The following is a 24,958-nucleotide window of genomic DNA, read 5'->3' on the forward strand; positions in this document are numbered from 1 at the left end:
AAGAACATGGGTTTGTTTTCGATGGCAGGCGGTTAGCTAACACTGTTTGCTGCTGCGCTGGTGCCTTGAATTTCCTGCTTGCTTCAAGCGAGGTGATGGGGCTCGCATTGCTTGCACGATTCTGAAGGTGAACGTGGTTGTTTGGCGACGGTTGCACACCCGTATGCAGATTCGGCCGAGCGCTGGTACACTTGCGTCGTCAGAATACCTGATCGTGGCTTTGACGATCGAGCGGCTGACGCTTGGAACGACTTCTGGTGCTGGACAGCGGGCGCTGTCTTTCAAATCCTTGGCCACTGACACTGAGCCTTGAGCACGATGCTTCATTCATAAAGCGAACGGGTCAGCGCGCGGGAATGGCGCTTTCGCTTGCTGGCAGGTAGGTGTATGCCGATGCAAATGAGGCTCCGAGGCTCGTGGCGTTCGATTTCATTGACTACGTCGACTGCCACCGAGATGTCCACCGATTGATGGGTGACTGATAGCAAAGGGGTCTCTCTCTCTCTCTCTTGCTGCTACGCGTGGCCCTTTGGGTTTGGTGGTTACGCAAGCTTACGCAGCGTGCGTTGTTGCGTATGATGGTTTCATTCATAAAAATGTGGCCCGGCACTTGGCCCACACTGGCGTGGGCGATGCGTAAAGGGTTGCCATCGCTGCACAGACCTTAATGGTGACGCCTACGGGTGAGCGTAACTGGATAAATACACTCGGCGCTAGGAAGGGCTTGTTTTTGGGACGATGGACCCACCTGACGCTCCGGCAACGGATGGGACCTGATCAATGAACGCTGTGTCTGTGTTTACCCTTTTTCCCACTCTTGAAACCTACTTCCAGCGCGAATGTCCTTGATATCGAAGTGCTACCTACACGCACACACAAATACAACTTTCCTAACCATAAACTGTTCCCTGGCAGCTGAGCCGTGCGGCCTTAATAAACTCGGGTGGCAATTTATTAATGAACAGCTTAAGCTCGAATTAGATGGAACGACACATAGGGGTTCGCCAAATAGAATCGTGCATTACGCTGCACTCGGTTTTGCAGCACGAAGAACTGGTTCGATTGCCAGTGCAAGGCAGCAGCACCCCCCCCCCCGGGTCGGATTGAGCAATGGAATAATAAATCTTCGCCTAAGCGTATGTCGCTTTAATGAAGGAAGTAAGAGCTCCAGAGACGGGGTCGGTTACTCTGAATAGGGTAGTATCGGTAACAAGCGTTCTGTTAGTCAACTATTCTTAAGGGGTGCATTGAGCACTTGCAGCACAAATCATTAACGCAATGAATATGCTAAAATAATTGATTAAATCACTATTGCGATCGATTATGTTGATAAGAGCGAGATATACAATTAGCACGACTATTTCATTTCGATAAGATAATTTATATAGCTTATAAGATCACTTCCTTCTTAAGATTAAACGAGGCATTGAGCAGAGAGCGACCAGGATTGTGTTTTGCACCAGTAAACTATAGCGCTGCCATGTTTATTTACTTTGGAAAGGAGAATTCAATTTACTGAAGGTTATTTTTAAGGTGATCATGAAGGCGACTGATTAGCTTGAAGAATATTTTAGGGCACTTATGAGTACTTCATGTCCTCAAATGTTTTCGTACATGGACTTCATATTGCAAAACAAAGGTCAGAAAAGATTCATCTTTACCAAAAGACCTTCAAATGCTTAAAAAAAACCCACCTTCGACTATAAAACCCACAGATACTTCAACCGCACGTAATTATCCTCCATATTGGAGTCAAATTCCAGTGGAGAACGAAATGCCCCCAAAAGTAAGAAATTCGGTTTCACGTGCCAGTTTTGCTGAAGCGTAGCGTATTTGGTTTCAATTTGCTCGCCAACTCCTTTGCTGCGAACACGTTGTGACACGTTTGTGAAGCTTTCGTACCAAAACGCAAGCCATTTTGTGGCCCCGTCCCCATGATCGGGACGCCCATAATGCGTGTGATGTGTGTGTGTTTTTTTTTCGTAATTTAGGCAAAAGCAGTTCAACCTCTGCCGAAAATGGTCCGGATGATCCGGTGAGCTCGCGCTGTTTTTGGTCGGAACCACTTTCGGACACGCACCAGGTTTTTGCGCGGGCGGATGATACTGTACCAGAGTTGTGTTTTCGAATGTAGCCAGTCGGTGGCGTCGTCCAGACGCGTGTGCCTTTCGTGGGGCGGCCATTTGCTTTTTGTCCCGGGATCTGCTGCTGGTGAACCTCAGCAGAAATGGCAGAAATCAACACGGGCTGTGAGTGCGATCGATGGGGATCAATGCGAACTCCATGTGCGCTGTGACGCGTGGCGCAACAATGGTCGGCGTCCCTTTAAACAATCGGTGTCCCTTCCTACGCACCGTTGGAACGGCCTCGGAACGTGCTAGGGAACGGTTCACATCTGTGGTTTCGGTTGCGGGTCGGAAGCTTTTAGCTCGTACCGAACGTTTTGTGCGGCAAAAAGGCCCCTGCTACTAACCTCAAACCGAGTGACGTTTAATGACAAATCCCACTCGTTTCCGGTCACCAGCGGAATCAATCGGATGCCGTTTTGATTTGAAACTGTTAGTTGAGCTACAAATGCTGACCGCTTATGTAACTTTGGGTAAGTGGCTCAGCAGAAGAATTGATAGGGAATTTTGAAGATATTGTAGATATTGAAGAGTTTCAAAATCTAAATCAAAATGGTGAAAGCTCGATTGGCCATTCTGCTAAGTGTTCCCGCTCATGTTGCACTTCGCAGCAATTTGAAATGGGTCACGCTTCCAACCGATTAAATGCACAACTTTCCCCTTTTAGCATTCATCGCACGACTCCCTCAGCTTACCAGTACGCCAGCAACAGCTTAAGGAGCGGTGCAAATTTAATGAGATTTGTAATACGACTAAAGTTAATCCCCAGCGTACGTATATATCGGATTGCATACGATCGCATGGCACCGGTACGATTGAGACTGTACTGCAATCTGAGTCTGGTCCCATCCCGGAGCGTGGCAACGGTTGGCCATTAGGATGTACGCGCGGTAGAGTGAGCGAGACGAAAGCGCAGAAAGTAGAGAACATGTGTACGTACAAGACCGCCAACAGTTGGCCGATCGAGACCGATCGGAAATTAATATCCTTTACCCAGATAACCTTACGCTCACTCGCCCTCGAAGTCGTCGATGGGAGCGTCGTCGTCGTATGTACGTTGTTTATATTGAAATTAATTGAATCAAAATTAAAATGTTTCGCCCGATAGCCGGGCCTGACCCGACCGCTCAATATAATGTAAGATTTGCAGCGTATTTAAATAAATTGTTCCCGCCGTACTCGGTCGCACGAGTCGGCCGGTACAAGTTTGTTTCTTCCCGTCGCGGGTCGACAGGACATGCGCCGCGAGCGAAAAGGTGTGATTTAATTGCACCCCAGTTTTATGGAGGAAGCTTATTAAAACGTTGCCTTTAATCGAGCGTAGGCTCCAAATGGATTCCTGCAGCATTGAATCCTTTGGAAAACTTTATTATGCCATCCATTACGCTGCTAGTTTGGTTTATAAAATGATGGGATGAATTATGTGGTGGAGCATGTGAATAGTTGTAGAAATCCTCCAACAGCATCCAACAAAGGATGTAGTAATAACGATATTTAAATCAGGCTCGCTTTCTATACACAACATCCAAAATCGAAACTCTTCTCTGGATTCGCATCGGGATGATGTCACTCGCCTGGACTCACTCGCCGGGAGTTGTAAAGCAATCTTCCAATTTTTTTTACCAAAACTCCATTCAAATGAGTCCTCTTCAGCACAGTTTGTCGGTTTGCCATGCTATCGTTAGCTAGCTGCGATTGGTGGAGGAACTGTGAAGCATCACTTCGCCAGAGATCATCATCTTCATTAGTCAAGTGTCAAGGCTCGTGGCATCACTCCACCGCAGCAAGTAGGCATATAGGCACAATTTGAAAGTACCCGGCGTTTCGTAAGCACTCGCACGACAATTTGCTTTTTTCGGTACCATAAACCCCAACTCGCTGCGACTGTGAACGTCCCAGGAAGACGGAAGATAATTAATCTATAAAAACAATTCTCCTTCTCCGGGGGGGTGAGTTTTTGTTTGCTTTTCCAATCAGCCACTCATAAACCATAATGTATCATTAGCATAATCTAGAAGACTTTATCGGTTTTATAATGCGATTAATACGTAGTTTCCTGTTTTACGGCACCGTCGGCTGTTGATGCGCGCTGTGCGACGTACCCGTCGGCCGTCGGATTTATGCCCAACGATGAACGGCAACGACATGGACGCATGATAGGTTTATAATGCTTCTCTTTTTAAAACAACTTATCATACTACAGGTTGATTGTGTTGTATGAAGATGTTTTGTTAAACTATTGAACTAGTTTAATGTAAAAAAAACAGCTGAGCTATATTCTACAAGCAGCATAAAAGGCTTCTTAAATGGGCTCTGTTGCGTTCTTGTGTTAGATTATTAACACGCGATGCTGACCACCTTTACGAGTTCTCATAAAAATGTAGAGCGCATAAATTTTTGACACTTTAGGCTTTGACGCTGCCTTTAGACCGGCGGACGATGTCGACGAGCGATTTTAGCCGGCCCCGCGGGCCTAATGCTGGTGCAATAAAAGTTCGGAACTGATAAATGTTTGGCCCCGACGACATGTTAAGCGAGATGAGTGGAAAATAAAAACTCTCGGTCCTCTCCCCACCCCTTTTGAAGCCAGCGATCGCGTCCATATTTGGGTGTGATGAATAATATGATCCACTTAGGAGGAATTGGTCGGATTTGTGACTTATATGCGCGGAGTTTGTAAAAATCCTTGTAATGATGAAACATTGGACACATTTATAGAGGTCTTAACCTACGCACCTACGGAGGTACGCGGTGCACACGCACGCACCCAGCTAGATCTGCTCAAATTTTGGATTCAATGTTTTTTGGGGAAGGATTTTTCCCCAGCCGGAAGAACCACATGGTTGAATATGTAATGCAAATTCCATCCACTGTACACAGTGCCAGCTTATAGGAAACGACAGAATCTAAAGTCGTCACGCGGTTCGTTATTAAGGCAGGGAGTAAAACAAAAGGGGAAGCAAAGAGTTGTAGCGTCACGGCTCATCTTTACTGCGTCGAGATCGGACAGTCAGCTTTCTTCTCAGCGATGTACGGTTCCGCCTTACAGCTGTTCACTTTGGACGACTTTTGCCGACCGAAAAGTTAATCATATCCCCGTAATGCAGGCTCATCTTGTGCGGATTGCCCGAAAGTAGACAGATCACCTGAAACTGACACTTTCCTGTGCTGGGAACGAGCGTAAATGCTCATTTTTGTTACACCACGTACCACGTACGATCACACTTTTTTCTGGCTGTATCGGTCTATGGGAACTGCTCCAGCTGAACTATGGAACCGCGAATGGAAAACTGGATGGTGGATGGTGGTGGGAGAGATGGCGGGTCGTCTGGTTGGGGGAGAAAATTTATTCCCATTTTAATTTATGGCCGTTGACATTTGCCTTCAAATCTGTTCGATGTCGGCTCGGAATCGGAATAGATAATCCGCTCGATACGTTGATCGCTGCGTTCCTGAAGCCTGGGGCCTAATCTTTACCGGCCTGATCTCGCTTCATTCATCTCACTCTGTTTGGCATGAGTTTCTCGATTCCGATGGCCGTGTTGCGAATGGTCGAGCGATCGATAGAAATGGAGAGTTGAAGTGTATTTAGAGAAGGTAGATTCGTTGAGACTTTATAGCAATTATTTTATTCCCAAACAGATACCAGTAATAAGCAGCACTCAGTAATTCAATAATCAACAAAATATTTAGATACACCCAAAATTGTGGGAAAATGTGCTCAACGCCCCAAAACTCTGGCCACACCCCAATGCTGCGTGTGTTTTATGTGCATAAATCAATGCGTCTAAGATTTCATCAAATTTGCCTCATTTTGATTGTTTTACACCGGGTCAGGTTCAGCCCGCGAGGATGACGACGAAGATGATGATGCTGATGATGATGTGCTAAACTTGGGCGAAGGAATTATTCATGTTTGCGTGAGGTTCGCGCCCCCACCGAACGGGGAAAGGCTTTGGAATTTTTAATAAGACATGATCATTATCACTCACTCGGCTAGGGCAATAAAGTCGGGTCTATTGGTTTATTATTTCATCCATTCAGCAGGCATCAGCTTTCAGCTGAAATGATGCTGTTTTATTGAATTTTAAGTTGCGTATGAATCATGGGTACCGTTTGCAGTGTTGCATCGGTGGGAACTTTGAGAGTAGATTCGCTGTTCAACAAATTATAAAACAGATATAGTATAACGTGATGTCTGCATCGTTGGTTGATGGCTGGAGTCGCCCAAACACTCGCAATGCGCGTCGCAGAACTCTCAGCCTTGGTGTGAGACATCTTAAGAAACTTCCCCGTCCCCGATGCGACACAAGCGACAAGCGGTTTAATGTTTCTCTCCTGTGTGTCCTGCTGCAGCTCACGGTGCATCCGTTCCTTCCCGACAGGAACAAGAGAACGTAAATAACACTCGATCATCTCGTCTCGCACCAAAAAAAAAAAAACCCAAACAGACCCACGACGATACACTGCTCGGATGCGAACCCCGAGCGCGTGGCTACTGTTTGGGCGCGAAATTAGAACCACCGAGCGGTAGCCATGGCACGAACGCCATGGCCCTGACGCCAACGCACCGACTGTCAGCAGAAGCTTGCGCTTGGGGCGTAACTGGCAACGGCTATTTTGCAACACTAAACCCAGCCACGGACGGATCATCCAGCAGGGCACCAGCTCATTATGGGACGACGACTTTTCGTGTTATCATTTCGCGCCATTCGCCGCTTCCTGTCACGAGTACCTGTGTGTGTGGCTGGCTGTTTATTTGCGTATATGTGTCCTTAGCTTTTGAAGCAATCAAGCAAACTTGGAGGTTCCCCCAAGAGGTTGCGATGGAGCCGGGAGCCGCTTCATGCTAACGAGCTGTAACATAACGCGCCATTATAGCGGGAACGACTGTGGGGTGCGCTACCACGCCTGCACCTCGTCCTCACGAACGACCGGAAGTAACGCAGCACGGGTTTCAACAACAAAACACAGCGTCAACGTCGGGTACGGTGTCGGGATTGTTTGCCGATTTTTCCCGCGTCATTGGCCGCCTTGTTGACGACAACGTACGTCGCGGCACAAGATTTATCCATTCATAAATCTCCCGTTTCCAGGGCGGGTTTCTAGTGCCGCGTCCTGACATCGCCAACCGCTAGTGCATCGAGTGCACCGAGTGCATGGGGTTGCTTGAGTAAAATATAGCGAGGCAGATGCATGCCGTCCGGTAATTGGAACTGGGATTGTTTTGGCATCCGGTTTCGTGCCTGCGATCCTGCACGGCCCGAACATTAGAACACTTCTTGGCGTGAACGTCCGATGGTCCGATGGTTGTCGTTCCGACCACGGTTCCGGCGGGAAAGAGTGCATCCCTTTTTGCGCAGGTTACTATGAGCAGGCACTCATGGCTACACTATGTTTACGTGCGATCGTTTTGCGAAACGGCGGGAACACCGAAACCGCCACGTATGTCAACACGGATGGCGGATGGCGTTCCCGGTTCAGCTTACTGGTGTCCCGCCGAATTGGTGCGCACTGCCTGGTGTATCGGGGTTTTGACGATGGCGTTTAATTAGCATATCAAATGAAAATTCATCATTCCCCGGGGAAAGGTGTACAATTTTTATGACCCTCGTCACGGCGGTCCTACCGGTGGTCGGGATATATTTACGATCGGGTGACGATGGTCCGGTGTACGCTGAGTAGAAATTGCAAATACTTTTGCTTCACGTGTTATTTTGAGCGAGTGGATTCTATTAGTCAAGAAAATGGCGAGAAAATGATGGATGGATATCTCGAAATTCCGAAGAAATCACATCGTTTTGGACCAGATTCTAGACGATGCTTTAAAGAATTTGGACAACGTGAAGTTCGCTGTATTGATTGGGTTTTGAGCATCAACCAAACCGAATCAATGACGCTATCAACTCATCTAATGATGATATGTCTACTGCAACGAGTCATCCTTAGCCAGACAGCCTTAGTGCGAAAAATCCACCTTTCCCTTCAATGGAGGCGCATTATGCTTGACTTTGGAGCAGTTTGTTAAATGAATCGTTTCCAAGATTCCACCGCGATGAGTTCAGGCTAAAGCACTCTAGACATACACACAAATTTCATTCCTCAGCAAAAATTCAAAGCCTAGCGTCAACAATTGTGCGTGGCAGAGTAACGAAGCGAGCTCTGTTATTATGCAGGCCAGCCATTCCAACAAAATGGCACCCACCAGCGTAATGGATTCGCACTAACCTGTTCCGTTACTTCCAAACCATAAAGCGACCAGATCGTCACTCGGCGACGGATGATAATTACCATACAAATATGGGCTCGGGTAATCAAAGAGCAGTCTTTTAGAGGGCGATTCGCCTGTGAAGTAAAGAGAGAAAGAGTGAGCAAGTGTGAGGGTAAGCAACGAACGATGGGTTGATGGGGGTATGGGGAAGGATGGGATCTGTGGAAACGTTGGCGGATAGGATGCTCAGACCAACATATGTTGGTCGGTTTTGTGATATGACTGTTGGTGGTGTGTGAATGTCGATCGAAGTGCTTGTCATTTCTAAAGGGCATGTGGCAGCAGCAAGAAATCAAAATGGCGTCCTTCGTTAAATTCTCCCATTTTGTGTTTCTGTTTTCTCCCAAATAAAAAAGAAGGTTTACACTCTTATTCACCCCTGTGAAGAGGCAACACATTCGAGTGGAGACTGGTTTGGAGCTCCAAGGTACGTTCAACTCTCGTCCAGGTTGTGTGTGTGTGTGCGAAGAAAACTCAATCAACTGTGAGGCGTGTTTTTTGTTCGTCTTCTGTTACATCCAAGGTTACTAACCCGCCGCAGAAGAACAGAATTCTCAGCCAAAATCTGGTTTTGAATAGTTTTCCTTAACCATTTCACAATCATTAAGGCCTGTGTCCGGGTATTAAGCGTCCATTGGCGTCGGCTACCCTTGTGCAAGCAAGCAAGATCCCAAATTCGGCACTGATGGCCAAGACAACTTTAGCAACAATCGAATCGAGGGAACACGGTTCCCCGGGCCGGGCAGCGCCACAAAACAAGGAGTAAATTTCAAGGTAATACTCGTCTTTCCTAAAACAGCGGGTCCTATCCCGTCCGGGCGTGGGTTTTCCGAGCTGCTGATGTTTTCAGTTCAGTTTCCAATCTGGCCAGCGTTTTTTGATGCTTTATTTCGAAACCGTAGTACCACCATTGCTTTCCTTGTGAAATTCTTCTTCTTTTGTAGCTGTTTCGGATGGCAGGACAGGGCCGTTTTGTGGCTCGATTTGGATGGAGTTCCGCTTTTGGGCAGTGGTTCGCGCTAATAATGCGGTACACTAATTCTGTTTCTGCGTGCTATTTTCAGCCTGTTTGCTTCGTATGGGAACGTTCTAATGCTAGCCGGCTGATGATGGATTTATATTGTTTGTCCAGCTCGATGGCGTCGAATGAATGCTCGGTTAAGTGGTTTGATTCTTATACCCGCGTAAGCGCTTGGAACGGGAGTCTGTTTTCCAGAAGTCCTACAAACACGTTTGATATCTTGTAAAGGATGTAGTTTAGGGTTGTAGAATTTATTTCAGGTTATTCATCAGACATCCGGATACATAAATTTCTTAAAATTAGGTACGAAGATGCTTACTAAAGAAAAAATTTGTCTTATTAAAATTTGAGTAGTTGGGAGAAATCACTAACACCATACACAAGCATCATAATGAAAATGATCTATTAAAGGATGGTTTGAGGGCCCTCTTGGGACACACAAATTTTTAGAGAATTTAGTATAATAGTAGCCTCAATGGAGTTCTTAAGAAGGTCGGTTACTGAAAGCCGAGAGCCTTGAGTCCCGAGTCTTTTACACCAAAGATTTACGACAAAGATTGAAGACCTGATAAGAGAGACACCTGGCTTCAAACGTTGGACGAGTGTCTCCATCCTTCCAAGAAAGTAATCTTATATCGAGGAGTAATCGCAAGCCGAGTGACTGTAGACTGTACTTATATGCTCAGATAGGACAGATTGAATCTTGGAGCAATAAAGAACGTTTACCGTGAAAGAGTCTTGAAATTATCTTGTTTGCCGTTGGATTAGACCTAACATTTGGTTTTGTTCTGGAGATTACTGATTCGATGTGCTATCTAGAAATAAAACTTCTTCAGAATAAGCCATCTGGGCCGCCTTCCCGTACACAGGACTAACCAGCTGCTGATAAAATCAAGTCATGTCAAGTCACCAATATTTTTCAAGGTTGTAGAGCCACGTTAGAAGAAGAAAAATAGGTTTTCATTAAGATTTGTGAAGATTTACGACACCCTTTGAATATTTAATGCTACTATGTCAGATCTAGAAGTTCATATTACGATTGCTACTCTTATGGACCAACTAAAAGGATTCTCTGGATTAAACAAAAGACACACTCAATGATGCATCTTTGAGCAAGTGTTTCGAGTATGTCCTTGGTCCTTGTAGATACTTCACAGCTTTAAGCACACTTCATTAAAAAAAACAAAAGTAGTCACCAGTGGAAGGACTCCGATAACCCTTAAAAGCATCTAAATTACCCCCTTTTTAACGAACGAATCCCGCGCAACAACTGCTTGCTCCAAACTTCTCCCTCATTTCGGCGGGTTGCGCAAGCGCGCGCGCGCGCCATCGTGACGCGTGCATTCACGCTACGAGGCGGCAAGGTCAACCCTCCGCGCACCGATAATTCGCAATAAATAAATTAAAACACACTTAAGCAATCGGCCGCGGGCTTTCCGCACGGTCGGTGATTATCCTAATTAATACACTTGTTCGCTGTATTAATTTATTAGTGCCATCGTGCTGATTGCCGTCAGCTTAATGGTGCTTGTGTGTTGATGCCTTTCTTCCCCGGCTGTCTTCGATGCTTGTGATTCCTCGCCCGGGTTTCTTAAAAAGGGAGACGGCCTTTGATTCGCTGGTCGAATGTTTGTGACTCCCTTTCGGCCGGTCAATGCATCCGCGATATGATGGAAATCCCATTTCCACTATCAGCGAAGCGAAGTTTTCGACGACGGGCCCGTTTCGGTTTCGACGATCAACGAGGTACCTGCGACATCATCATCCACGTCAGCCAGCCAACCAGCCCGGCTCGTTGCCGCCGTCCATCGGCAAGTGCAAGAAGGTTGACACCTTGCACCGTGAATCGACACGACACAGGGGATAACAGATTGACCACACACTTGTCGCCGATCCCGATGGCGACGAGAAGCCCACGAACGGTGTCTGATTTGAGGCACCAACCCAACCAGCCTCTACGTAACGTAACATCGTGCTCTCCAAGTGCTGATCGAATTTCGTTTCAAATTTTCATTTACTTATGTCCCGGCGCAGAAATCGCACCTACCGGCCCGAGCTGGACTGTACACCATTATCGCGTTTGTGTCGCGCATCAAGTTGGTTGGTTGGTTGCGTGGCGCAACACACACACACAGAAAAAAAAACAAAGTTCCGAGACGAGTTGCGTCGCGAACACTGCACCAGCACGTCAGCGCGAACCTCGGCGACGCGCATTAAGTGGTGCAGTTGTAATGATGGCGAAACCCATCGGGCCAACCGTTGCAGTCGCAAACGCCAGACGACAGGCAATCAAAATCGGAGCAAAATCCTCCACGCATTTCCCTCGCCTCGTTCCCCTGCTTCTCGTTTGTCCAACAAAAAAAAAAAGGAAGCACGTTGACCAATCCGACTGTTGCTTCATCTTCACGGTACGAGCAACACACACACACACACACAGCGCACAAGGATCGATCAGGATCTTACGAGCACTGTGGGGATGGGATGGAGCAATGTCCCGGCTCCGGAAATCTCTGATCCCCGCCTTGATCCACTCAAATCGAGCAGCAAGCAGAAGCGGGTTGGCATGCGGAACAGTTCGGCACATGCCAGCGGCACGCCACGTTATTTGTGTTTTAAAATTTATTAACATTTATTTGTCACTTTTCTTGTCGTCGCACGAGTCAATGCGTCGTTGTCGTGCGTTGTCTCCAATAATTTAAAATCAACCCGTGGTCTGGAAGCCAGCCATTCGCCAGCTTCTTGTCCAGGAATTTCCGTTTAAGTCAGCCCGCGGACGGACGGACAGAAAAAAACGCAAACCCCCGGCACATGCATTCGGAATAATGCTGGGGAAAACGGTAGACATGCAAAGGCAGGAGGATCTTTTTTTGTTGTGTGCGCTTGCTTTTGCTTCTGTTTTCGTTGCAGCTTCGCTTCTGTTTAATGGCTTGCCTCTATTCTCCATCTCGATTGGTTTGGGGTGATTGGTTTTAAACGATCAAAATAAAGGTACACAGTATTTGTCATTTTTGAACAGCATCGCTCGCTTAAGGTATTGTTAAATCAATAATCGTCGTTAACTCGAAGAAAGCAACACATTTCGTAGGTTCCTCTATCGTAGAATAAGCTTCGAAGAAAGCCTTGAAAGAGCCCTGTCCAGTATTAAACACACTCACACTATTACACTCAGCACAATGGATTCAATTAAAAATGAAATTCATTCTTCATCGAATCCAAACTGATCGTAAGGAACGGATATTCCGTGATTAATGGCAGGTTCCTCAAAGTTTAATCAAACGATCGTGTTTTGGATTCCACACGGTGCAGACTGCATTACGATTCTTTCATGCCATTCAAAATCCATTTAAAAAATGAATGTTTGAGAAAGCACCATCTTCAATCATTGCTACTCGAATCTCCAAAAGAAGAGAGGGTTGTGCACTTCACCTCGAATGCTTGAAAGTTTTTGTTTTGATCGATTTGTATTAAAAAAAAGACACAATGCTACTGAGTTACGAGATGGATCGATAAATACAAAAAGCCAGGACTAATATGCATGAAGATAAATGACTGCCGAAATGTTGGGTCGCAATAAGGCTACCCGGAATAAAGCAATAACCAAACAGATTAAGTTCAATGGTCTTTAATTCAAGCGTCTTAACTACTTTGCAAACACATTAACACACTTTCAGCGTTCAATTGAATTGCTAACGAAGAGCAATCCGGATGCCAATATCCTCCAAGCTGCAGTGGATTTGTCCCATTTGATTTCATAATTTTCATCTCTGTTTTGAGTTGTAGCTAATTTTTTGTTTAAGATTTATTTAAGAGTATAGATTTAAATAGCTCAGAGGATGTTTATTTTCAGAGCGTGATTTTCGTACCGAATATAATTTATAGCTGCAGACCATCGTATTCATTGAAGCGAAGGAAGCGCATCAGTAACGCTTGTGACATGCATGGCATCGTGAGATGCACTTTCGATGCAACTGGGGTAGAAAGTGACCCATCTAGTAATATTCGTTGAAAATTGCCGGTTTAAGCTGCTAATGAACCACAAAATCATCGAAAGCACAATTTCTACAGTGACAAATCTTAATAATTATCAACCTTATATGTGTTTGTGTAACTTAAACAAACTGTTATTGAAAAAAGGACCATCTGCAACGACAGCCAAACCATTCCAGTTATCGGACAGTGATCCTACACGCGTGTGGCAAGGTTGGACGACTGGCTGGCTGGCTGGCTGACTGCTCCGGGGGCAATAAATCAAACGCCATCTATGAGCAATTCCCTCCGATATCGACTGGACCCTATAGAGGCTTACCAACCGGGGTCGGAAAATTCGCACCAGCATCATCTTGTGTGATCATATATTCGTGTGTGTGTGTGTGCGTGCTTCCCTTGTGTAGGCTTGAACCGGCCCTGGAAGGCTTCGATTTGGAGGTGTCCCGTGCCAAACGACTCGCACGGCTGTCTGCAGATTGCTAATAAATAATAAAAATCGAACACCACTCGAATGTTGGTGGCTTTCCGTGCACTGCCCTGACGACTGCACTGCCACCGGTAAGAGGCGACGCGAGAGTAACTGTAGGCTCTTGCAAAAGCAAAAGAAATCTGAATATCCAGCAGTTAGGCAACAAGGGAGCGTATATTAAGCAAATAACGAAAAAAAACACACTGAAATAACAAACACAGGCACACACATACACGTGCTTGGTGCAGCGAAGAAATAAAACATTCGACGCGACATGCAATCAGCGCCAAGGATGCCAACGCATTCAACAGGTGACGAGTGTCTGGCGCGCGCGCGCACGTTCGCTCGCCTGTGTCTGCGGTGGTCAGCACTCAGGAAAGGCGCACTCTGGCACGGAAAGCAGGAACTTGGGGCGGGCGACCTGACAGCCAGGACAAATATTCGCCGTCCGGCGCGAAGAAGGTGCACCGAAGTCGAAAAACATTGAAATTACATTAAATTATAAAGACAAAGTCGTGGGCAGAGATAATGCATTTCTTCAACCTAGTGTTGTCCGGCCGATCGAGCCGGCCGCGTGCACTCGATCCATGGGTGCCACCAGCCTATCGGGAAGAACGGTTCGGTTTGGCTAGATAATGGCTCCGGTGCAAGTGATCTTGCGAAAACCAGGCAAAGTTTGAGGTACCGGACAGCGGAGACATCCGTGGCGGCTAATCGCGCGAATGGCAAACTTCCAAATGGAATAGATCGATCAAGCGTGAGGCTTCTCGGGCGCTGTAGTGGAGTGTTGGCGAAGAAAAGAGAACACGCTAGCACGTATTCCTATTGATCGCTAGGAAGCCAAAAGCAAATCACTTTGTATCACTTTAAGCTACACTGTTTCCCTGATCGCGCCCTTTTAGAGATATAAAGTCCCTCACGATCATGCAACCTCTTCGAGTGCAATACAATTAGACCGCGCTCAGGACTTTTTCTCAATAAATTTAATTTCGGTGATGAAAAACCCCCTTTGGCAGCTGTTACCCAACGTTTGCCGGTTCGCTGCATTTATGTTGCAAACGCCGGGCGACAATTTTTCCCCCAAGCCCCGTGTTGGAAATGTCGCCAGCATCGTCACCCCGTACAGCGACCCAGTTTCAGGTTCCTGCCGTAATCCTGCGTGTAACAAATCGGCGAAAAATTGCTCGCCATGTGACGCGTCCGATAAAGCAAAGCGAACATGAAAAAATCAACCACCAGAGCAAACGGCTAGCGACGGAAAGGCGCAAGCAAACAGCTGAAAACTTTGGCCGCTGCCCGGAGTGACCAAGACGACAGCTTTAATTAAACGATAACGCTAATGGACTTAATGATAAAAGTGTCTAGTTTTATTAATAAATTTAGCACAAATTGACGGCACGATGGGCCGAGCGAGTGTTGGGGACTGCTCCAACATTGCCATGGGCTGGAGTTGTGTTTGCTTGCGTGCAGGCAAAACAGCATTTGAGGAACGCCACAGAGAGGAAGGGAACTCCCGAATACCCGAACGATCTTCTGCGGTTTGCTGGAGCAGTGCTGGAGAACCGGGGTGTACTTTCGTCTCAGTGTGTAGTGATGCATGGCATGTAAAGTTGGCATGTATTTTTTTCGTCACCCGACGAACCGTTTGTTCCCCGGGCACGCAATGATTCAGAGCAAATGGACGGTAAACGCTTACCTTGAAGCTGGTTTGCTGCTGCCGCTGCCGCTGCCGCCGCTGCTGCCGCCGCTGAAAACTCGGCCGCTTTCTGGAGGTTAACTTTTGGACGGTTTTTAGCATTGAACGCTGCCGAGGAGCTGGTCGATGGAGCGGACGTTGGTGAGAAGAAGGATGCCGTGGAGACGGTGGATGGGTGGTGGGACAACGAGGAACTGGTGGGAAGGGTGGAAGAGGAGGTGGTGGAGGTGGTGGCGGTGGTGGAGGTACAGGATGCTGTTGTTATGCTCGCCACCGTCGAGCTGCTGGCCGATGCGGCTGCGGATGAAGAATTCTCCAGCAGCAATTGCTGGACCTGCAGTATGTCGACGTACTCGTCGAGACTGGATGCCGCCGGGTGTGTGGATCGTCCAGCGCCGGCTAACCCGGAGCTACCGTTGGAGGCTGCGGGCAAGAAAAAAGGGGAAGACGGTAAGACAATCGGTCGGGTCGTCGTTACCTTGGCAGGCAGCATCGTACCGTTCAGTCCGAAGCTATTGAACCCCGGATACAGGCCGCCGGACGACGACGACGACGAGCCGTTGCAGAGACTGGCGAATCCTGCGTGCCCGTAGCTGGCCGACGTTACCGGTGACAACGACGTCCGGTGACTATGGTGATGATGGTGATGCAGTGCCGGCTGCTGATGATCCTGGGCCGGCTGCTGTTGCTGAGCGAGATGCTGATGTGCCTGGTACACACCGCCCTGGTCAACCGTATGATCCGACCCGGCTACGGTAGCCGAGTCGCCCAATGTTCGGTTCTCGGACGGGCGTACAGTTGGCGATGGGTCCGTCACTGCTCCGGTACCGTTCGAAGGATGTGAATGTCCGGACGAAGCGTGTACCACCTGCTGATGGTGGTGGTGGTGACTATGGTGATGGTGATGCGCGTGATGATGCAGCAGATTGAGGTTGGACGTTGCACTTACACTACCGTAGATGGGTTCACTTTCGCGACGCATAGCTAACATTTTCTCTGCCGTCGACGCACGGACACGCACGGCACACGAAGGCAAACGAACACAGGCACAACAACACAAACCGGACGGTGGAGGAAGAAGACGAACAGAACGAAACTAAACAAGAACAAACGGTAAGAAATGATAAACACTCCATTAGCGCGAACGATTGATTAAACGAGCGGGCACGAGCGAGCTACACGGATCATACTGGCTGAATGCACTTGTGGAACGGTTTGACGCGGGTTTTTTTTTTTTTTGTTAACAGACAATCATCATCTTCACTAAACGAGCAAGCAAGAGGATTGAATTGATGTTTCTTCGTTGCGTGACACACCGACACACTACACACTCACTTCACTGAAATCACTCACTATTTGCAAACACTTATACAATTGGCAAAATTTGTTTAATTCGAACTATGATAATCGACAACAAGAGGAACATTATAGCACTGCGAATGGTGTATGATCGTTACATTGATACAATTTTCATGAGGTAGCCTTACAGCAGAACACTGTTACACTGTTGATATGAAAGCACTTTGCACATTCGTCACACAAAACGAGCCTGTAATGAAATAATTAATAAAAAAAAGTTTAATATATTTTCTAACGGTAGAAGGGCTTAATTTTAATCGTTAAATTTATGCTGTTTGAGTTCAATTTTGCAGACTTAATTTGCCGCCGGCAGAAGAATTTTTGCACTCACTTTCATCGCAAGCATTTTTAACAGTTTAAGAGGATATTCCAAACACACTGTTCTAAATAAACTTATTAACCTTATCGCACAAAGTACCTCGCCACCGGCTACTCTCCAAAATTGCAATACTTTTGGTCGTGTCGTTTTCGCTGATTTTCGTGATAAAATTCGCGTCTGCACTCGTAAAGGTGTTCACACCAATCGCACGCAGCTAATAAACGCGTGCCCGTACCGCGACCTGGCAGACGACCGGCCGGACTCAGGTGTTTCAAATCGGATCGTTTCGCAAACTGAACCGCCGATCGGTCGAGACCGTCGAATGAAAGTGTGTAAACGAACTTCCCGGACACGTTGCCCGCGAAACGCGAAAGCAGCTGCGCACCGTGTGCGCATCTCGTCACGCCGCAGATTGTTGGACAGGAAATGCGATCCACGGTACTCACGTAGGCAGGCACGGAAAGGGAAGAAAAACACATCGCACACCGTGCAAAGTACGAGACAGCACGGGCGGTGACGAATTTTCTTTGCCCCCGCTCTATGGTTAGGAGGGAAACTCAGGGCACTCTGGGTGGCATGTCACTGGCGTGGATGTGGGTGGGTCGGTTCTAGTATCCGACTTAGTATCCGTGTTTTCTTGTGCGGGTGCGGGTGGATCATCAGAGCACACACACACACACATGCTACAACAAGAGCAGACAAGCTGCCAAACTTAAAATGTCAAACGACAGCCAACGGACGGGTGAAGGTATGGGGTTTTTTTTTGTGTAAGAATACGTAAAGAAGGCAAGAAAATGGATCACGTATCTGTGCTCTTGGGAAGATCGTGTGAGGCGGTCATAACTTTGCAAAATTTACTCACAACATCTCGCCACGACAGTGATCTTCAAACGGTCGCTCACTAACACAGCTGGCTAAACACTTGTACGATGGTGACGTCTTGCCGAGAACGTCTTGAGCTTCGCCTGTGTTTGTTGGAAACGTGGTGTTTGTGTGTTAATTTCGTCACCAAATAACATCACTTGGCTAAACCACACTCCCGGCGATGGAATTCAAGTTCAAACTGCCCGGTCTGTGTGAGTGTTGCCGTACTGATCTTGCGAACTGGCTGACTTCACATGAGGCAAGAATGTTACTGGAACAGTCACTACGTCACATTGGAGGATTTCCTTTCCGATAAGTCTTCGGTGGGGTTGCTGCGAATGCGTTGAAGACCTTCCTAACACACTTACTTCAATTACTTCACTGATTTCACTACGCTACTTCATAAAGCCAACTGTCATTCTTTGCACACCACATACACTAGCCTAGACAACGATTGCACTCCACTTCCCTCTCACACACACTCACCCACACGTATGTTTATCGAACACAAACGTCCTGCCGGCGGGAGCGCAATCGAACGATTAATGAATGAAGTTCGAACTATTCTCCATTCATGCGGCCCAAATGCGGCGAACGCTATCGTGGCAGATCGTGTGTATTATCGATGCGCAACCGTTTTGGACGGCATGCTTCCGAGGACCGCCGCCGCCATGTGATGGCATGGAGCGCAGGAACGAGAGCGAACAGCCAATGGTAAGCGATAAGTAGCAAATAGAGAAGAGCACCGATAAGAGCCAACCGTACCGCCAGAAATGGGCCGGCTGAACGTACATCCACATGAGTGTGGGCCGGTGGGTGGCCCACCCGTATGCTGAGCATTAGACGCTTTATGGCGGTGAGAGTAACGACGACGACGCTGATGATGATGCAGTGAGCGTACGGATGGAGAAAGTGAGCAACAGGTGCTCCGGGTAGCTCAAGACGCTACTCACCGCTACTAAGAACAGGCGGAAGCAAGACAACGTGATGTTTTTGCTAGTACGAGTTCGATGCAAACATGGAATGGAATGAAACAAAAAAAAAAAAAAATAATGGAACAAAAGCAATTGAGCAATTGCATATTAAAAGCCGATCGAGAATGATTAACAAGATTTTGCTTTTTCTTCTTTTTTTCCTGTGGCCCAACCCAGCCACATCTCTCGCACAGAGCTGCTTCGAGGACATTCGATGATGAACCGCCTGCCGTTACGTGGGCGTTACGGCGGCGTTACCGTTGGTAACAGTGGCAGCTGATGGTGGGGGCCGACTTGTGCCGGTACGATGTTGACTTTAGAGTAGGCTCGAAATTTCTAGACCGGTGTAACGTTTTGCAAAACACCGCCACACACACACACACACGCACACACCGGTCGTGAGGCTTCTGTGTAACGGGCTGTTACCTGGAGGCGCCTGGTTGCCCGTAAAGCATGCTCGACGACGAAATGCAGTTCCAACGAATTTCGACTGAATTTATGAATGAAACGAATGGAAGCGTGTGTAGGCTTGGTAGTGGAAATTTTTGACTGCTTTTATGCCGATTGTTGCGGTACGGGGGAGTGCTAGAATTATTTTATTTGAAGGATTTTATATATAAGAAAATGTAGTAATATAATAAAACCTAGTACACAGGGTTTGAAAATTCTCTCAAATACTATTTAAATAGGACAATACGGCGTCAAGCCGTAATTCTAAAAATAAAAATAAATAAATATTAATTAATAAATATTAATTAAATTAAATAATAATGAAATAATCAAAAGAATGATACTGCTGACTGTTTTAAATCATATTCAAATTAATTAAAACAAAAAATGCCAATTTTTTATTGTTATTTAAATTAAAAAATAATAAATTTATTACCGATTTATCAATTGAATTCAACTACATACCGAATTCAACCTTCCCGCTCCAGAATATACAATCCAACCGTACCACGTGCCGCGCACTTTCACTCCCAAGCTCCGGTCTGTTTACACCGCACAAACACTATCGTTCAACCCGTCCCGTTGCACGTGAAACTTGCGTAGTAAAACTGAGGGACCATTTAATTACCACCAAAACCGACGGCCGTCGCCAGCGGGAGAAAACTTGACCGTTCGCTATTACTTCTGCTACAGTTTCGCAAGGACTGGACACACGCAACAACAACAACAAAAAATTGCAAGGACTGCAGGAGCAGAGCAGCCGCTGTGTGTTGAACCGGAGCGCCGAGCGGATGTGACGAAAAAATAGTGAATGAAACAGTGTTCCGCGTGGAAAAGCGTGCCGCGTTTACGCGCCACCGGAATCAATTGCGAGCGGCGCGACTCGCACGTTGGGACGATGTCAGAGAGCGAGAGCGCTAGCGAAGTTGAAGTAGGGAAGACATTGTGTACTGATACACCTTGAGTAGGTAGTAATGGGTGAGTGTGTGTATGTGTGTGTGCGTTGTGGTAGAAGGAAGATGCCAGGACCCGGAATCATGGCGAATCCGGCAAATGAAATGTACTACCTAGAAATCCCTCTCCGGGGTAAGCGAGACCGAGAATTCCCGGTCGGCACAAAACGCTGCGTAAGAACGAGAGGCAAAAGTCGCCCTGAGTGGGTAGCTGCAAAAAGGGAAACGGCACGGTCTGTGTAGGTGGCCAATAAGCCTGGGCAGGCAGACAAGAGTATAGGCCCGAGATGTACGAGAGCAGGCAGGCACACACACACACCTCGGGTGAGCGTGAGCGAAAGGTGCGATTGGATTGTTGAAACAGGGAGCAGTAGGAAGAAAATCGTATACACACACATAAAGTAAAGTAAAGAACGGGCGACAAAAGATCGGTCCGACGGTTTTCGGTTCGGCTTGCTGGTGGTGCTAGTGGGTGGCACTGGGTGTGGGAGGCTTTACAGGCAAGTGGGACGATATTAGGTGGGTCGTCACAAACAGGCACACGTACGATCCGGCAATGGCGGCCCACACACTGTCAGCGTGCTGCTCTCGTAGTGTCCGCATGTACAGCGGGTACGTATGCCTACACACTAAAATGCACACACACACTAAGATGGCCGTTTTTACTACGCGAATAAATGGGAGAGCGGGACGTTGGGCAGGGTGCGGACCTTAAGGGTTGGCAAAGTAAGTAACACCTTACAATGTAGAAAAAGGATAACGGATGGGGATGGTAAACAGGATCTGGTGGAGTGGGATATAAGACGTGGAAGAACATACCCAACAATTGCTCTTTATCACAATAAATTATACAAAAAAAAAAAAAACGAATTTAAGTTGCATTTTCCAGAGTTTTTCTACCGGTTTCTCACATATTTTTAAATGCAAGTAACGAATTCCAGATCGAGTACATTTTATTTCGACAGCTGTCACAGTTGGCTATGAAATTCATTGTTCTCGATCAAAAACTATACTCGATTTAAAAATATACGTTGCCAACAAGAAATCGAGTAGGCAGCGTTAAAAAATCTCTGCTGTAATCCAAAACTATGCTCGTAAAACCCTGTAATGATGACAAGCAACACAAATAACTCATCAATTGAAAACCGTGCATTTAAAGATCTCTCGTTGTCCCAACCAACATAAAAACCTCGAGCCCATGAAGTGAACGCGGAAAGCACCGTGAGTAAATAAACTTGGAAATCAACCCACAAACCGACCGGCAAAACCAGAGAAGCTCATAAAAAACAACCATTTTCACGCATCCTTATCGCGTGCCCGAGGGTAGTGCAATTTCGATATGATCGCAGTCCGTGTGATGGGCCGATTATTAGGGGTGTTATTATTGTATTCCGGGGTGAGGGTTGTTCTTCTTCCACCGATGCTTCCCCACAATCGGGGGTGATGCAAGTGGGCGACATTTTGGCAGTCGAAAGATGCGTGGGCCACGGGCGGGTGCCACGCGTGCCGTGTTTGGGCCGCGTGTAGGAGTCTTAGGGGAATACATTTGTCTGGACGCTCGGGGATCGGTGGAGCGCATTAGTGCAGTTTTGCTGCAGTTTATAACAAACGGCGCCTGGCAGGCAGTGAAAGAATTATGGCATTAGGCGCGTAATTAAGTGGAGCCAGGTACCAAATAAAAAGCTCTCAAGGCTTTCGAATCGATCCAATCGAGGATGTTTTCATCACATCCACAAGCCCACTGTTTGTTTGTTTGTTTTCCACACACACACATGGCGCACGTTTCATTTGTGCAGGCAGAACATTTACATATATGTGGTGTTCCTGGAAGCTACACCACCGTTACCAGTGGAATCTTAAGAAGCCATGGAGGCTGTTGTTTCCGTAAGGTGTACGGTGCGTAAAATGGGGACCGCATTTTAACCATAACCGTGTACCGTAGGTTGTGTTTTGTACGGTGGGTGTGTAGGCTGTGTATGATGTTTGATAACAGTACGGAGTATCGGTTACGAAATTTTACATTTAAAAAAAATTGGGATAGCTTTGTATTGAATTTCATCGATCACCGGCACCGGGTCCAGTGTTGGAGGTTTTGACCAGCCTTTTATATTGAAGTTGAGCTTTCACTTACCGAAGGGTGTATGCAAATTCATCCTTAAAATTCCATAGCAGATGATCGATTTATCCCAAGATTCTGATACCAACATTTTCTAGATTTATCACATTTACAGCACTACTTTCGGACGTAATATTCAATTCCCTTGGATCACTCACTGCACATTTCTTTACATTGCATCATACACTTCGGAGGCTTACTCATAGAATGCACACCGATTCACATCCACCAGGCATCAAATTCAAATCACTTGGTCGCCGACGGACGACGAATAATCGCATCACAGTAAACGCGATCCACACAGCACACGACGACCGGATGTGTGACTATGATTAACACTACGTTACCCTTTTACGAGCCGGACGGAATAGGCGACAGCCTCACTAAACCTACGAACGAGCGAGGGTTTGAAGTGACGAACAGAATCTCGTGATTTGGCGGGCACTTGTGACGTGTTAGAGGCGGTAACACTGGTGCCGTGAAGCATTTGGCAGGTGGATTCTTTCGTGAATTCGATTCCAGGTTCGGATGCATTCTTGGTGACTTTGATAAAACACTCACTGAGAACTTCTGATAGATTTGCAACTAAAATACTTAAACTCGCACTGATCGTTGACCGTACCGAACAACAAGTTGAAGCTTGCAAAATTCTAAGCTACAATCCGCTCCGCTGCGATGTGCTTGATGTCGTGTGTACAACAGACCGGAGCAGAACACTCGGCTGTAGCTGCGTTCTTCACTGTTTCTTATCACTCGACTCTGGTACGGTCGTTCTACACACGCGGCTCGGCACGAAACACGATTAATTGCACTTGCCGCTAGGGGCAAACCATATATCGTGACCTCCAGACCAGCTGACACGCGCACACTGAGCGTGTATGTGTGAGGCCCCACCAATTACCGCTGGAGCACATCAGTCTCGTGGATTACGGGGCCGTTTCCCGTCGAACCATCTGCTCCGATTGGAAGCCGGTGCTAGGGCTGCAGATTGACCGCGTCTACCGGCGCCATTCCGAACCGTACTGAAGCGCCTGAACCGAAAAGTGTGAAGACAGTGTGCCCCAGCGTTCGGGAAACCGGAGCAGCAATCCTCCACCAACGGACGAACCAAATTTGATCAAACCCCGATCCACGAGGGCGGAGGATGGAAACACTCTCACCCGGAGGTTGGCTATCTCGCGCGGGCAAAGTGGCCCCCCGGTCGCCTTTTTTTCGGTCATGTAAGCGGCCTACACTGTCACCCGGGTCGGCCGGCCTACGGTGGGAAGCAAAGCAGTGTTTGACACAAACACACACACGCCGCAAAAGCATCTACTGTTTTTGAGATGGGTTTTTTTTCTTTCTTGCTGTTAAGCCGCAAGGGTATAGAGATCCAGGGAACGGTGGACGAGCTCCCCTCCGCGACTTGTATAGTCGCGCGCGCAAATTTGTTACAAACGCGTGACGTTCGTGTGATGTGTTCCGGTCGTTGCCGGGTGGGTGTAAATCGGTCTGATACCCGAGAATAGTAGTGGCATGCCGTCAAAAACCCATCACCGGACCGGAGTCGTTATGGTCGTTTGGAAGCGCTTTACGGGACAACCCCCCCCAGGAGACCGGAAACTCCGAAATAAAATTACCAATTTAAATGGTGCTTGATTTATGGGCGATTCTGGTGATTGAAGTGAGTGGAGCAACTATCTTTACACGATACAAAACATTTTCATTGATCTACCTGTGGAGCTTTGAATTCCCAGCGTTCGGCAAACAACAACTCCTGCCAAAGCTCATTTACCAAGATATGGCCAAGCTATTTTTAAACCAATTCCGGAACGGAAATAAACATCCACGCGCACATGTCTCGCATCTGCTCCATTGACTGTTCCGGAAAAAGCCACACGTTGGGCATAGCGGCGGCAGCGTGCTTCGACGCTCCTTCGGACGCTCGCCAGGAGCTTCACGGCTACCACGCGTGATTTCCGTGACCCATGCGATGCCAGACAACCGGCAACGCGGCACAAATCACGCGGTACTCAATCGGGCGAAAGCAATCGAAAGGGCGCGCTCACATGGTAGGGCGAGCGATTTCCCAAGCGATTTCCCGCCGATTCGTTCGGTGGCGTGGCACTCGGCACTCTCCGCCGGCACACGCGCCTGTGACGGGGCCGTGTGTGAAGCTGTGTGTCGTTTCATTGCCGTTTGCGTGACTGGCTTTCGCGAACGTCATCGGCGTGACGTTTCGGGGACCGCCGGATGCCTGATGTCCTTGGCGATGGTGAATTCGTTGGCCTGCGCCGCGAAGGAGTGTCTGGAAATAGTAGCGCCTTGTAAGGTCCCGGAGCATGGTGCTAAAAATAGCTCTCATCCAATTGCT

The 24,958-nt window shown here is 47.4% G+C and overlaps 1 protein-coding gene across 6 annotated transcripts in view; it reads right to left on the reverse strand.

The window, feature by feature from the left end:
* LOC118506246 (probable nuclear hormone receptor HR38) overlaps positions 1 to 23,669 on the reverse strand; it is a 67,885-nt gene extending 44,216 nt beyond the window's left edge. The window contains exons 1-5 of one of the 6 annotated variants that reach the window (XM_036043119.1): positions 22,621 to 23,669; positions 17,058 to 17,119; positions 16,069 to 16,666; positions 15,571 to 15,993; positions 8,355 to 8,471 (exon numbers count right to left, since the gene is read on the reverse strand). In XM_036043119.1, coding sequence (XP_035899012.1) covers positions 8,355 to 8,471; positions 15,571 to 15,993; positions 16,069 to 16,561 — 1,033 coding nt within the window. In that variant the 5' untranslated portion in view covers positions 16,562 to 16,666; positions 17,058 to 17,119; positions 22,621 to 23,669. Of the gene's footprint in view, positions 1 to 8,354; positions 8,472 to 15,570; positions 15,994 to 16,068; positions 17,120 to 17,347; positions 17,766 to 20,001; positions 20,113 to 20,164; positions 20,583 to 22,620 lie in introns of those variants that run through there. The other 5 variants (XM_036043121.1, XM_036043122.1, XM_036043118.1 and 2 more) reach the window with 5 other exon arrangements.
* Positions 23,670 to 24,958: the final 1,289 nt, after the last annotated feature.

This window comes from Anopheles stephensi, chromosome 2 (assembly GCF_013141755.1).
Source record: "Anopheles stephensi strain Indian chromosome 2, UCI_ANSTEP_V1.0, whole genome shotgun sequence".
Lineage (NCBI taxonomy): Eukaryota > Metazoa > Arthropoda > Insecta > Diptera > Culicidae > Anopheles > Anopheles stephensi.